Below are 14,827 nucleotides of genomic sequence, written 5' to 3' on the forward strand. Positions count from 1 at the left end.
GCATTGCCCTTCTTTAGGATTGGAATGAAAACTGACCTTTTCTAGTCCTTTAGCCACTGCTGAGTTTTCCAAATTTGCTGACATATTAAGTGCAGCACTTTAACAGTATCATCTTTTAAGATCTTAAATAGCTCAGCTGGAACTCCATCACCTCCACTAGCTTTGTTTGTTGTAATACTTCCTAAGGCCCACCTGACTTCGCACTCCAGGATGTCTGTCTCTAGGTGAGTGACCACACCATCATAGTTATTCAGGTCATTAAGACTTTTTTTGTATAGCTCATCTGTGTATTCTTGCCACCTCTTCTTAATCTCTTCTGCTTCTGTTAGGTCCTTACTGTTTGTGTCCTTTTTCATGCCCATCCTTGCATGACATGTTCCCTCCATATCTCTAATTTTATGAAGAGATCTCTAGTCTGCTCACTAACCAGCTGCTGCTGCTGCTGCTGCTAAGTCGCTTCAGTCGTGTCCGACTCTGTGCGACCCCATAGACAGCAGCCCACCAGGCTCCTCTGTTTCTGGGATTCTCCAGGCAAGAACACTGAAGTGGGTTGCCTTTTCTTCTCCAATGCATGTATGCATGCTATGTTGATTCAGTCGTGTCCGATTCTGTGCGACCCCATAGACAGCAGTCCATGGGGTCCCATGTGGACAGGCTCCTTTGTTCACAGGATTCTCTAGGCAAGAATACTGGAGTGAGTTGCCATTTCCTTCTCCAGACATGACCATTGGAAAAACCATAGCCTTGAGTAGACTAAGTAGGTATAAATGAATGACTGCCCCTGCCATGCAATTCAGGAGGGGAAATGGCTTGCTCTATTATGTATTCTGTCTGACAGCTGTCTCCGGCTTTAAAAATTGACGGGTAGGAGGGGAAATGTCAGTGTGCTTGGCTGGTGGGGAAGAAGGCCCCGTAAGGACATCTGTGTGTATCTGTGCACTGCGCAGGGCTGACTAGGCACAGCTCACTCCTCCCAGCCACCCTTTTCTCATCATGGTGGAGACTTGTGACCTTGGGTTCACAGATTAAATTTAATGGGTAGGCAAGGTCCATGTGTTGTATAGCACCATGGTAAGAATGTATTTAAAGGGAGGAGGCATTTTAAAATTAAATTTGAAAACCATTCTTGTGCCTCCTTTTTTTCTTTTTAAAGGATGGAAACCTGCTTTGAGTTTGTTTTGTTTTTGTTTTTGGTGGCACCACGTGGCTTGAGGATCTCACCTCCCCAACCAGAGATTGAACCCCAGGCCCTTGGCAGTGAAAGTCCTAACCACTGGACCACCAGGGAATTGCCAAGCTTTCTCAAGTATTAGCATAGAGCAAAGAAATTGAGGGAAGGGCTGTTTTTCAGTTAGTTGACCAAGTGATTCTGTATAAGGAACACTTTTGAGTATCTGCTGGTTGGCGTCAATCATAGTCATGGTTGTTACTTTATTTCATCTTGCACACCCTTGTGAAAAAAGATATTATCCCCATTTTTCAGTTGGGGAAACTTAAGTTCTGGGAGTTAAGTGACTTGCCCAAGGTCAGAAGAGTTACAAGTGGTAGGACTCAAGTATACCAACTTAGCCTTCTTCATCTTACTACAGTTAAAATGTCTGTAAGGGAGGGTGGGCTCAGAAAGAAAAAGTATCATACTAATCCTTTTCAGTGAATAAAACTCATCACTGACTGTTAATACTAAATTAAGAATTATTAAGAAAGAAATTAATGAGATCATAAAAACTGAATTGAAGGTTCACAATGGCAAAACCCAAAATCATTCAATAGACTCTTGCTTCCCTTTCTCCTTTTGGACGAAATTCTCAGTTTGGGTAATATTGAGGGTTAAATGATGGAGTGGGGCGGGTGGGAGCAGCTAACGGGGTGTGGCAGTCAGGCTGTGTTTTAGGAATTTGACTTCATTTTGGTGATCTGGAATTGACCGTGATCCTTTTCTTTCTTCTCCACTGAGGAAAGGTCCAGGTGATCACTCTACCTTTAGAGGTTTGGAGAGAGGAGCAGGGTATAGGAAGTGGAATGAAAGAAAATTAATTACCTAATATTGGGACATGGTTTAGATAAGGAAATGACTCTCATTGCCCAAGGAAGGATTTTGAAATTACCCGTGAACAGTTCTTTTGGCCCCTGCTCTCCAGAAATCATTGAAAAGCCACCTTCCTGCCTCGTCTTCAGCTGTGTGTCAGGACAGCAGCACCCGATGCTGCTAAGCAAACTCCTCCAGGAAAGGCCGGTTACTCTCCCAGCCGACCTCTTGTAAAGATGAGCACATTATGGGCGGGACAGGAAAGTGATAAATGATATGCCTGCAAATAGGATGCTTTTACCTCCGCATCTCCAGCTTGCCCAGATGGAAAACTTCCTACCACTGTTTCCACTATTAGGGATGCAGGTCATAGCTTGACACAGCTTTTGATCCTTCAGGGTTTAGTGGAACCCGAAAAGGTAATTCATCATACCTCTTTATCAGATTGTTATTTATTTTAATGGTTCACTGAGTGACAGCCAGAGTTAAGCAGCGAACTGTGAACATGAATGAAAAAAATGGTTTCTGACATCACAAGTATACACATGAGTGACAGGAAGGAGTTTGCATCTCCTTTCAGAACTCGGGCTGTTTTCTGAGCTCTCTGGTCTCATTTTAAGGGTTACCATGGGCGAATTTTCCCTCATTAGGAAGCCTTTAGAGTCTCCTTGGGATGAACTTCCAAAGAGGGGCCTCTGGCGGTTCAGATGTTCACAGTGGATGTTTCCTGAAGGTGTTTCACCTCTGAGCCCTGAAGTACTGTTCCAGGCTTCACAGTTGGCATTGGCTGGGGATGAGGGGGTCACGCCGGGAAGACTGGCAGCAGGTGAGCTGGCAGCTGGAGCAGATGGGATGAGGAAGGTGACAACAGACCTGTGTTTAAGCAGGTGTTCTCGTGCAGAAGCACCAGGGAGCGGAGGGAATGGGTCGTGAGGAAAGCAGCAGAAATGACGTGGCATAGGGCTTGTTTTTTGTTTGTCTTCTATTTAATTCAGAGAGTAGGGGCATACTTGAAGGCATGGTTTGTCACTGCTGAGGAAGGTTCTAGCCAGAGGAAAGTGAGACTGTTCATTTATTTACTAATTTTCAAGGATTTGTTGAGTGTCTGCTGTCCGCTGGGCACAGTGCTAAGTATCAGGGACACGAAGAATAATGAATGCCATGGTCTCCAACCACAGAGAGGGGACCATCTGGAGGGAAAGAGACAGGAGCGACAAAGCCCCCATGACAGGGCTGGGTGAGAAGTGCTGTCAGAGATCTGCCAACGTCTACGCAGGAGCAGCTGGGTGAACGTGGGAGGGTGAAGATGAGCATCCCAGAGAAAGCTGCATTTTTCTTTGTTTTTATAAGGGAGAGAGAGAAATATGCACTCAGTTAAAAGTTCACACTGCGCAGAAAGGTAAAGAGATTATTAAAAGTAACTCACAGTTTTTGCACCTTTTCTTTCTACTTTCACCCCAAAGGCTTGATCTATACTTTTTGGTTCGTACATTTAAAAAAAGGCAGAACAATTATCATTTTAAGTGTTATATCCACTTACCTCTTCAACTACTTTATGGATCAACAGTGATTCACAAATCACCCTCGGGGAGACACTGCAGTTTTGCCTCTGAGTTTAGAGGTGGGCAGATGACCACGACCCAGCAGATGAACCATTGCAGCATAAGACATCCAAGGCAAACTGAGATGCCCGTGAACAGCAGTAGGGTGGGGTGGGAAAGACACCGTGATGAGAGTCCAGAGGCCTGGGATCTGGGCTTGGCACAACCACTTTTGGGCTTGCAGCTGTCAGCAGCACCCCAGTCTGTCCTCATCTGCAGTAAGGAAACAATGATGTCGTCCCTGTGGGCTGTATGCAGTTATCCTGGAAGTCAAATGCATGCTAAAGTACTCTAAAAACTGGTTTTATTCTGCTTCTCTCCTTCTGCTCTGCACCATAGCAAATCAAGCACTTTATCATAACGATTAAAAGCACACATTGGGGACTTCCCTGGCAGTCCACTGGTTACGACTCCAAACTTCCATTACAGTGGGTGTAGGTTCAATCCCTGGTCCAGGAATGAAGATCCCACATGCCACGCAGCGTGGCCAAAAAATAAATTAAAAAATAAAAACACATATTGTATTGCCTAACTCCGTATATGGAGACTAGCTCCACCACTCACTAATTGTTTGACCTAAAGCCACTTACTGAATCTCCCCAAATCTCAGCATCCTCATCCGTAAAATGGGGATAATGGTTATCATGGTTCATAGGGTTGTTTTGAAGATTGGCTGAATTGTCCAGGGAAATACAGTCTCTCACTGAGCAGACAAGGGTTGAGAGAAGTCAGCCACAAAGCGCAGTGCAGCACTCATATTTCGACTGTCAGAGCAGATGGGATCGCATTTCCATAAACCTCATCTGTGTTTGGAACCTCCAGTGTGTGTTATGCAAGTGGGGTGTGGCAGCCCCTCCTTCTGTGTGCTCAGAAAGCCCAAGCTTTCTGCAGAGACTCCGTGCAGAATAGAGGAGCAGGCCGATTAAAATACAGCTCAGATAGAGATGCTCTGAGTGCTGGGCTGGGCTGAGCCTTGACACTGCTGCTGGTGTGAAGGAATGCATCCTGGGAGGGGCCTGGAGGGGAGGGTGCCGGGAGAGGGGACAAGCTGACCAGCCGCAGGTGTGTGTCCTCTCCCCAGGAAGGCGGGGCTCCATGAGTCCCTCCACCCTCAGCTCTTCAGTGGAGCTGAAAAAGATGGATGCGGGGCTCGGACTCAAGGAGACAGTTTCTTTCAGTGGCCGACGTGGAGCTCCTAGGAAGACATAAAGCAGGACACTAATCCACCAGGAAAATCAGCAGCTGCTCAGATGCTCAGGGCCTTTAAAAAAAATAAAAAAGGAACCCAGTGGAAATTGGGTCAGAAACCAAAAGCCCTCTTAGAAAGGGAATTGTACAGCTGAGCGTCTGTGATTTTTTTTTTTCCTCCCCTTCTGGAGTCTGAATGCTCTCTGTCCTCCTCTTGCCTTACAGAAAATGAAGGAATACCTGGAGGGCAGGAACCTCATCACCAAGCTACAAGCCAAGCACGACCTTCTCCAGAAAACCCTGGGAGAGAGTGAGTGTGGGCTCTGTGGGAGGCTTGGCAGCAAGGGGCAGGCCGGGTCCTGGCACTAGCGCTGAGCACGTGCCTCCCTCCTCAGTAGAGTGGCCCCGATCTGGTTATGTGAACGCATTGCTTTTCCTCGCCTGTTCGATGTGGAAGCACACGCCCCAGCTGACTGCCTGAGTAATGGGGCAAGGCCCGTGCTTAATGAAGCACCAGTGTGCATCAGCTACTCGTTTCAATGGAGCGTGCCTGCGCTCCACCCCCTCCTGTGCCTCCTCTGCTGCTACCCGGGCCAAGGAGCTGATGGGTCCTTTCCTCTCCAGGCCCTTTGGTCAAACTCTCGGCTCCTCTGTGGCAGGACGGAGGCTGGATCTAGAGGGTGGGGAGCTGTGCGGTGAGCTACACAGCTGCTCTGAGCGGGGGAGAGGCGTCCCAAGGGTGGGGTGCTGGGCAGGCTGCAGCTCTCAGTAGCGTCAGGGTGGGCAGTGCTTCTCTCTTGCTTTGAAGGGTCCTGGGGCTCAGAAGCAGCCCTCTCCTTGCTTTAGCCAGGTGGAGGCTCTGGTGCTGAGCGGACTGTCTGGTCTCATAAGATGATTTTAATCAGACCCTGGAAAGTAGCAAGGCAGAGGGCTGGACTGGCACTCTGGACTTTATCCTCAGCTGTCAAACAGAAGGCAGAAGTTGAAAGAGAAGCTTCCCTGGGATTTTTGGCACCCTGCCCAGCTCTCCTGCCCAGCTCTCAGCACCCTCTGATTAATGGGATTCCCAGGTCGGGGATGCCTCTGAATGCCCTGCGCCCTCCTCCTTGCCCCACTGATCTCCTCTCTTAAAGATGGAGGCCGGGACAGGTAGTACCAGCAGCGAAAGGCAAAAGCTGCTCTCACAGAGCTCGGATGTTCTCAAATCAATTCTTGAGCTCTCCTCAGACTGAGTGCAGAATCTAGACAAGTATACCGTGCTCATTGGCTCAAAGGCCCCAGGAATCAGAGCCCCACTTTCCATTCCAGAGCCTCCTAACCCACCCTTCTTATCCTGTTCTCCTGCCCTGAACGATTTCCCCTGGTGATTAATTCTTTTATCTCTAATGTCTTTGATCTTGTGATTTTTAATGCATTTTCTTTTATGTGATGAAAGCCTGTTAAGTAACTTCTGTTTTCTTCTCCCCGCAACCCCCCATCCCCCACCCCACATACACACCCAAGGGACTCAGGCTGAACAGGTCTAAACTTTGCTTATAGGAAGTCTTTACTCTTGGGTTAGCAGGTTGCTCTGTGGGGAATCAGAGGAAAGAATGCCCAGAACTATTTGAAACAAATTACAACTGTGATTTCTTTTTGCCAAGATAGTCTAAGCATGACCCATACGTGAGATGGGGAACCAGCCTCAGAGTGTGAGAGAGACTGTGTGTATGTGTGCGTATGAGAGAGAGAATGGGTTTGCAACACATGTGCATATTACCAAATGTGCTACTACAGGGAGCGAAGGTTGGCAACCATTCATTAGTGCTGCACATTGCCTTCATCGAGAGATGACAAGTTCTGGCAATAAGGAAAAAAATAGATCTTCCTGTGTGCAAGTCATCATGTCCCTGCCTTCTGTATGCATTTGTCATCAAAACGCAAGAGCCCCTTGTACTTGCCACAGAGGGATAATTGATGTGTATGAATATTCCAGAATGGAAATGGGACAGATGTTGGAAATAATGGCTCGGAATAATATTTTTGCAGATGAAAGCTGAGCCTTTAGTAAGAGAGACTGTTGGGGTGGGGGAGGGTGTTGTTCTAGATGAGCTGAACTGTAATCAACAATTAGCAACCTTTAAAGGCAAGATAGAGCCCTGCCCTCCCCCCGCCCTTGCAGTTGCCTTTCCAGGAACGTGGGAGCTGGTCTGTCCTCCAGCTCAGTTCTTGCTTACACTTTGCCTGGTGTATCTAATACAGTCTCATACAGACCAAGCTCAGTTAACTGTGGACCCAAAAAAAGCAACACAGATTACATAATGGCCCAAGTTTTTTAAAAGCATGAGAATATTTCAGATGAATGTTAAGATCTTCAATCTCATTTTTTAAGGCTGGCTGTGATCCTTTCAATTTAGTACTAGGGCCCACTGTTGGATCGAGAGCCCCAGTCTAATAGCAGTATCAGCATTTTAAATCTCATGCAGCCCAACCATACTGAGGGTTTAGTATCTAAAAGGAGAGCTTCCACATATGGAGCATATTCTCCCCAAATAACTATTCCTTCCTTCTTCGCCTTCCACCCTCCACCCTCAAACACACGTGTGTGTGTGTGTGTGTGTGTGTGTGTGTGTTCATATACTGAAGGGCAAGCAAGCTTGTCCCTCCCTCCCCGCCATACACACACCAGTACACAGAGAAGAAAAGCTAAATTTCATCTCTGGGAAGGTTTCTAATAATTTGTTCTCTGAGGTATGACCCGCCTTACTATTTTTCCCTTGTGTCCACCCGTTTTCCCGCTGGGAAGCAGACTCAGCAAGCCCAGTGTTTCAGGACACCAGCAGCCCTGGGCTGGGAACAAGCAGCAGGAACAGCACTTGCCCAGAAAGAGGCCCTGGGTGCTGTCTTCTTTTTCGCCTGGAAGTCTAGTCACAGCGTGAGGCTAGAGGCTCCCTGGGGAGAAGGGCAGACACTGTCATTCCTGGGAGCAGCTCTCCCCTTTCACCTCATTTGCTTCAACACGTGCTTTTTGCCTCTGTCTTTCCAACAGGTCAGCGGACAGACTGCAGTCTGGCCAGGTAGGTGTGGCCTGGGACAGCCCTGGGATGGGTGGAGAGAGACCCTTCCTGGGTGGGTAAGGAGCCAAGGAGCTGAGCTAGGGGCGTTCGTTGGATGGCCTAGGAGTGGCCTAGGGCTGGGGTGGCTTCCATCCCTTTGCCTTGCTGACCCCATCTGGCCTCAAATGGAAATGAGGTTTGCTGAGCAGAACTGAGTGAAGGGAATTACCATTGGCTGAAATAGTCCCAGTGACCTGAAATGGTCAATGCTGGAGGACCCTGGAAACCTCACCTGAGTGTCTAGCCTTCACCATGTGGGTTTTAGGAAGTCTCTGATCCAGGGAAGGAAGATCAGAAGATAGCCTTTGACCTGAAAATTTTTTTTATACATGGAAAAGATGACAGCCTCTAATAGTGAGTGTCGCTGGATAATGAAATATTACATTGCATTGCTCGCCCACAGCATTGGTACAAATCCTCGCCTGATGTACAAGTATGCAGCCCTCCCAGTCTTTCCCCACCTTCCCCGCCCTCCCCCACCCCAGCCAAATATTTTCCCTCTCAGTCATGGAGCTGCTATGAGAAAACGCATGAGTTGGCAGATAGCAAGGCTTTCATTCAGCCAGTGGTTCTCAGATGCCTACAAATGTGCCGATTTAACGGGGGAAAGAGCTTTCATGAGCTGGACTCCTTAGAGACCCCGGGTTAGCCCATTATATATAAACCACTTATATCTGCCAGCACATACAATAATCATGAAGTTGTTTACAATTATAGGCTCATTATTCAAAAATGCCTTCATTTGCTTTTCATCATTTTGTCATTGTGGATTACAATAAAGATCCCATTAATATACTAGTCTCATTGACTGGAGGGAATCAGGATAATGGGATTCTATCTTCTTGGTGATAGAGTCTTAGTCTGAGTTCACCTGAAGTTCCATATCTGCGGAGTGAAAAGAGCTGAGCTGAATTTCCTTATGCTGTGTTTATTCACTGTGTGACTTTGGGCTGTTCTCTTCCCCTCTCTGAACTCCAGTTCCTCATCTATAAGACAAGAGAGAGCATTCACCTAGATCCAGGAAGCTCTAGGATTCCAGAGAGTTCCTTAAGAGCAGCCTAGTGGAAGGGGCAGACGGTGCCCAGCAGCCCAACTCTGGTCCCTACCTCCTACCTTTGCTCAGAGAGATAGAGCTGCTCTCCTTGCTTGGGATGTTGCTGTCTGAATCAAATTCCCTTGGAGAAAAGGCTTCCAAGGCTAAACACAGCCTGAAAAGCATTGACCTATGGAATCACCAAGATTCCTTCCAGTCTGGACCCTCTACCCTCTAAATTCCAGGAAAATCACTCCCTAACTTTTCCCTAAGGATTTTCAAAAGAAAGAAAACCATAGCTTCCTTTGGTGTTTATTAGTGTCTCCTTGCACACAGAGGTCTTCCTGTTGTCTGACCCATACATATTTTACTGTGAATTGAGCCAGTTCCCTCCGAGTCTTCTTTTGAATGGTGGCAGACATTAAAAGCAGAAACCGCTAAGCTTTCGTGAAAAGAGCTTGATTGGGCTTTATTTGAAAGGTAACTTACCAAGTCTCTTAGCCACTTCTGGACCTGAGCTGATTAATGTGACTTATTTCATTAGCCACCTCACAGATTGTTTTTAATCCCGTTTTCTCTTTTTCCTCCCCATTGACCACAGGCGTAGCTCAACTGTGAGGAAACAGGTAAGGACCCTGCAAGAGCCAGGTGTGTCTGGTAAAAATGGTGACATCCCAGATATTTATGGAGCTCCACGGTGGATGGGGAAGACACTTTCCTGACTTCATGCTAGCATTTGGACTGTACAGTTTAGTCATAATGCATGCACGCTAAGTTGCTTCAGTCGTGTCCGACTCTTTGCAACTGTATGGACTGGAGCCCACCACACTCCTCTCTGCATTGAATTCTCCAGGCATGAGTACTGGAGTGGGTTGCCATTTCCTTCTTTGGGGGATCTTCCCGACCCAGGGATTGAACCCACGTCTCTTATGTCTCCTACATTGGTAGGCCTGTTCTTTACCACTAGCGCCACCTGGGAAGCCCCTTAGACATAGTCTGTTTAATGTTGCGGCAACTTCATTGACTTAGTGGGCAGGGATGGGTGTCTTTCTGACCTGGTTCTCTCCTCTCTGGCCATTTACTCTCTCTTATATACTAGAGATCTGGTTTGACTGTGGCAGATTGGGCCAGAACTGTCTTTGAAGTTGCGCCCCTTCTCTAGGAGACCACGAAAGAGGGAGGGGGTGGAGAGAGCTCAGAAATGTCTCTGTGTCTACTCAAGGGAAAGCTGATCCAGGCTTTAAAAATCATTTTGGGTAATTCGCAGTGGCTGTAGCCACAGGGAGATAATGGAATGTAGTGGTCTCTGTGGCCATGGCAGCCCCCTGCAGGATCTTCAGCCGATCTCACTGCTTCAGCTGGCTGGGCGGTCCAGCTGGGGAAGTTGATAACACAGCCGCACTTGACTTTGCTTTGTGGTCATGGTTTTTTTCCCTTCTCAATTTTGTATCTCCTTTTAATGAGAACACCATCAGATGCAATTACACATTTTTTAAATTATAAAAATGTCATTGCAATTCTCTTTCCTCTTGTTCCTCTATTTCTTTCTTCTCCCCCTTTCTTTCATCATTTCATTTAAAACTAGAGAGGAATGAAGTGCCTCCCAGAGACCATTTATTACATTTAAAATTAATAGGTGGATATCTTAAAGAGGGAGCAAGCCCTGCCCATCCCCCCCTGCTGCCCCCTTCTTCAAAAGTAAGAATAGGATTGAACTTGAAGTTTGTTCCTTTCATTTCCTGGACTGAAACTGAGCCTCCTATGAGGAGGTGGAGCCTGGGTGGGAGGAGTGCCAGCGGCCACAATTTGGCGGTATGCGTCCCTGGTTGGACTGTAATCAGGGAGGAGTGGCGCCCATCTGGTTTTCAGCCTGCTGTGCCTAGCGCACTTATCTGGTACTAGACTCGTGTAAGAACTCGGTTCCAAGGTGCACCCAGAACCCCAGTCAGGTAAAGACCTTGTTTCATTCACTTTTTTCCCAGCAGGTCAAATCTAATGGTGGGTCAGTGTTTTTCTAAAATACTCAGGAAGGTAAATAGTAAGTAACTTGGAAGAGACATAATCTTATATAAGTAACCAGGAAATATAATTTGTTTGGTTGTTGATGGCAAATCGGCCAAACAAGAAGAAGAATCCAGTAGCTTTTGTTTTTGAGGGTCCCCAATGGGTTCCAGTCATTTTTGACTCCACCAAAAGTCCACCATCTGACTTTTCTTTAAAAAAAAAGAATCCTCAACTGCTTTTTTCTAAGCTTTCCATCCTCCCATCAGGCCCAGAATTTTCTCTTTCCTGTTACTTCCATATCTTCTTTCCCAGCCCATCTCTCTGTTTCTCGAGTTGTAGGCATTGCCCCATGGTTTGGCCCTCTTTTGACTTGCCTCCATACTCTTTGCCTTGTCACTTGCGTTGCCTTAGATGAATCTACCTCTCTCCTTCCCAAGGCGTCCACTTGTCCGGTATTGCTGTTGTTCAGAGTCTTTGTATCCAACTCCTAACTAATAGGCAGGACATTGGTGCTCGGGAGTTGAGTTGGCCCCCCCCGACCCTCAGTGTCTGTCTCCTCAGCTTCCCAGCCACATCTTCGGTTCCTTAGCGCCTCTCCTTACTTCTCTCCTTCTCTTACGGGGGACCCTCCATTCCTCACAATCCCTGAAGCCCCACATGTGAACGCTGATGCCTCTTTTTTCCTTATTACCGACATCTAATCAAGTGTTTTCTCCCATGGTGAAAGTGGAAATCTGACAAGTGTATCAAAGATCAGTACCTGGAGAAATCCACGCACGAGGAGTTATGCCAAACGGTGCCACATTTAGACAATTTCTGGCCACCTTCTTGATTGTTTTCCCCTGCAAATCACTGGGCCCCTGCTTTACCATCTTTCCCAAGTTGTGTTTGCTACATTTCTCCCTCCACTTTTGGTTTAAAGTTCCTTTCTTCTGATTGAATGGAGATTTGACCCAGTTATCCTTCAAGACCCCTTCCAATCCTGGGCTTATATGACCAAAAAGACTATAATCAGAAGAATTAAACTGACATGGATTCTAACACTGGAGGAGGGAAGCGGAGAGGAAGAAAGGGAGAGACAGGCACTGAACAGGAACACACAGAGACCCTGCGCAGTCAGCTGTGTGCAGCATGATCGATGGCCAAGTGAGAGTCCTCACCGGGCATGTCCTGGGGAGTGAATTCACTCAGACTTCAGAAATATTACAAGAAGAGCGTCTGAAGCCTTCATGACTTTGTCCAGTATTTGTTTTCACTGGACTCTTAGGCTCCACTGGAGCAGTGGGGACTGGGGGAAATATGCCTCTGCAGTAGGACAGGCCCCCTCTGGTGCACTCTTGTCTGCAAGAGGTTATCCTCTGAACTGCTTCTGATGTACCACTGGTAGCCACGGACACGCAGCTTAATATCTTTGGTGCTCTGCTTTCTGCAACCCTGAGCACTTCCCTTTAACTACCATTGATGTCCCTTCTCCCACAAGTCTAGGCAGGATTGTGCACTCACACAACTCGTTGAAGCCCAGAACCTGTGCTGCCTGACCTCCCTCCCTCTGGATCTTTATTATGTTTAAACTTAAGGCCAGAAAAACTTTATATACGCTCACATCGTTGTCCTCATCACTACTGCTACTATTGGTAAATGACAAGTATAATAATGTTTGTAAAGATAGAAAAGACCTCCAAAAAATGGGGTTTGGGAGTTTTTTATAGTGGAACCCATTTTCTTCGTTGGTGTATGGAAAAGCTGATGAAAATTCTTCCTCTGAGATCATCCTAGGCTGACTGGTATAATTAGTGATGGCAAAAAGAAGGCAGATGCTGGCTACTGAAGGCGGAAGGCTGGAGGAAGCAGGCGGGGCTGGGGTCGTGAGATGAGCGTTTGGGTCGCTGAGGCCTTCGTGACTGCAGCCGCAGCGTGCCTCACTCCACTCCCTGTGACAGCATCATGGGCTCCCAGCACACTTGGGAGCGGCTCTTCTGTCAGCCTGGCTTCTTCATGAGGGCCAGTTGCTTCCCTGATTGCAGCCAAACTCCTGGCTACAGTAGAAAATTCAGAGCCAGAAGAGGGGTACAAACAAACCTGTTAAATGGACAGAAGTCACAGGACCCACCCCAATGGAGAACTTAGTCTCTGTCCTGAACATCTGAAGCCCTTTCTGTTGTGTTGTTTAGTCCTTCATTCGTGTCTGATTCCTTCGACCTCGTGGACTGTAGCCCGCCAGGCTCCTCTGTCCATGGGATTTCCCAGGCAAGAACACTGGAGTGGGTGCTGGGTCCTCCTCCAGTGGATCTTCCCGACCAGGGATCGAACCCAGGTCTCCTGCAGGGGAATGCCTCCCTGAGCCACCAGGGAGGCCCAAAACCCTTTATAGCTAGGTTTAAAGTCATTCTGCCTCATCCCTTTCTTCCTTAGAGCTGAGGTATTAATGCATTTAGCGGCAGTAGAAAACCCTACTGATTTTCAGTAATAGTTGGTATTCACACCCGGCTATGTTTGCCAAGCTCCCGGGATGCAGTATGGGTGGTAGTGAGATGTATGGTCTCAGGGGGAGACTGCCCAGATTCGAATCCTGGCGTCTGTACTTACCAGCTGTGTCCATAAGCAGCTATTTCACCTTGCTGAGCCTTCATTTCCTCATTTGTCAAATGAGGATAATATTAATACATACCCAGTAGGGTTGTTACCAGGAACCGCCCATCTAAATCACTTAATACATGACCCAACACCTCTATAAATTCTTTTGTAAATGCAAAGTACTATGTTTATGTGCCAATAGGAAATACTACTCTCCTCACCACCAACCCCTCCCCAGTTGGTAGATATCAAGTTAAGGCCCAGAGAAGTTAAATATATGGCAGGGTTGTCCAGCATAATGGCAGAGCGAAGATGGACATCTGGGAGGCCTTAGTTTAGTACCAATTAGTCTCTACTGTGTCCAAGAGTTGGTTTTTTCTTGCCTTTTATTCCAAACAAAACCCCATCCTGATGCTCCTGTGGATTCATCCTGCTACCTTCCACTGATATTAACTGAACACCTGCTGTGTGAAAGCATCCTAGCCAGCACTGGACACCAACAACTGACACGGGGGCTGCCCTGTGGGGCGCGAACTGTAATGGTGGCAAAATGCAAACAAACATTTATACCCACACGGTCAAGTCATCATCAGGGGTGAAGGCCAAGTACAGGTACCGAGAGGGCCAAGCACAGCCCCATAGAGACGGGCTCTCATCTCATCTGGGGAGTCTAGAAAAGCACTCCTAAGGAGGTGATGCTTTCCCTGAGACCCTGTGGGTGGGGGTCCAGGGTGAGGAGAGCTTCCAGCAGCAGGAATGACTCCCTCAAATCTATGAGCAAAGGAGGACTTACTGAGGAGCAGAAGAGGGACCAGTGTGGCCGAAACAGAGTTGGGGGAGGAGCAGAAGGGGGCAAACCTGCATAAGATGCGACCCTGGACACACAAGGCTGCGTACAGAAAATAATGAGAGGGCTTTGAAAGAGTTTAGCCTGGAGAGTAACTGATGAAATGTGCACTTTTAAAGCACCTGCAATACGGGAGACCCAGGTTCAATCCCTGGGTCGGGAAGATCCACTGGAGGAGGGCACGGCAACCCACTCCAGGATTCTTGCCTGGGAAATCCCATGGACAGAGGAGCCTGGTGGGCTACAGACCATGGGGTCACAAAGAGTCGGATACGACTGAGCAGCTAAGCACACAGCACTTTTAAAGATCACTAACCATGTATAAGGGAAGAAACACTGATTTGTAGTATGACAGCGGTAGGAATGGACATACTGATGGACTGGGCTGGGTTGGTGGCAGTACAGATGGAGGGAAATAAATAGACTTAAGGGATATTTAGGAAGTAGAATATATGTATC

General features: G+C 47.5%; 1 protein-coding gene and 1 long non-coding RNA gene across 12 annotated transcripts in view; one reads left to right on the top strand and one right to left on the bottom strand.

Moving 5' to 3' along the window:
• The window catches only part of SRGAP2 (SLIT-ROBO Rho GTPase activating protein 2), a 253,962-nt gene that overhangs the window by 200,947 nt on the left and 38,188 nt on the right, over positions 1–14,827 (top strand). For all 11 annotated transcript variants that reach the window (XM_055581776.1, XM_055581777.1, XM_055581767.1 and 8 more), the window contains 3 exons: positions 5,041–5,125; positions 7,844–7,871; positions 9,545–9,569. In XM_055581776.1, the coding sequence (XP_055437751.1) occupies positions 5,041–5,125; positions 7,844–7,871; positions 9,545–9,569 (138 nt within the window). The remainder of the gene's footprint in view (positions 1–5,040; positions 5,126–7,843; positions 7,872–9,544; positions 9,570–14,827) is intronic.
• Positions 3,702–5,191, bottom strand: LOC129652792 (uncharacterized). Its single transcript, XR_008714740.1, has 3 exons — positions 5,056–5,191; positions 4,681–4,822; positions 3,702–3,840 (listed from the first exon to the last, which is right to left on the bottom strand). It is a non-coding gene; the product is annotated as an uncharacterized LOC129652792 (long non-coding RNA).

This window comes from Bubalus kerabau, chromosome 5 (assembly GCF_029407905.1).
Source record: "Bubalus kerabau isolate K-KA32 ecotype Philippines breed swamp buffalo chromosome 5, PCC_UOA_SB_1v2, whole genome shotgun sequence".
NCBI classification, from domain to species: domain Eukaryota; kingdom Metazoa; phylum Chordata; class Mammalia; order Artiodactyla; family Bovidae; genus Bubalus; species Bubalus kerabau.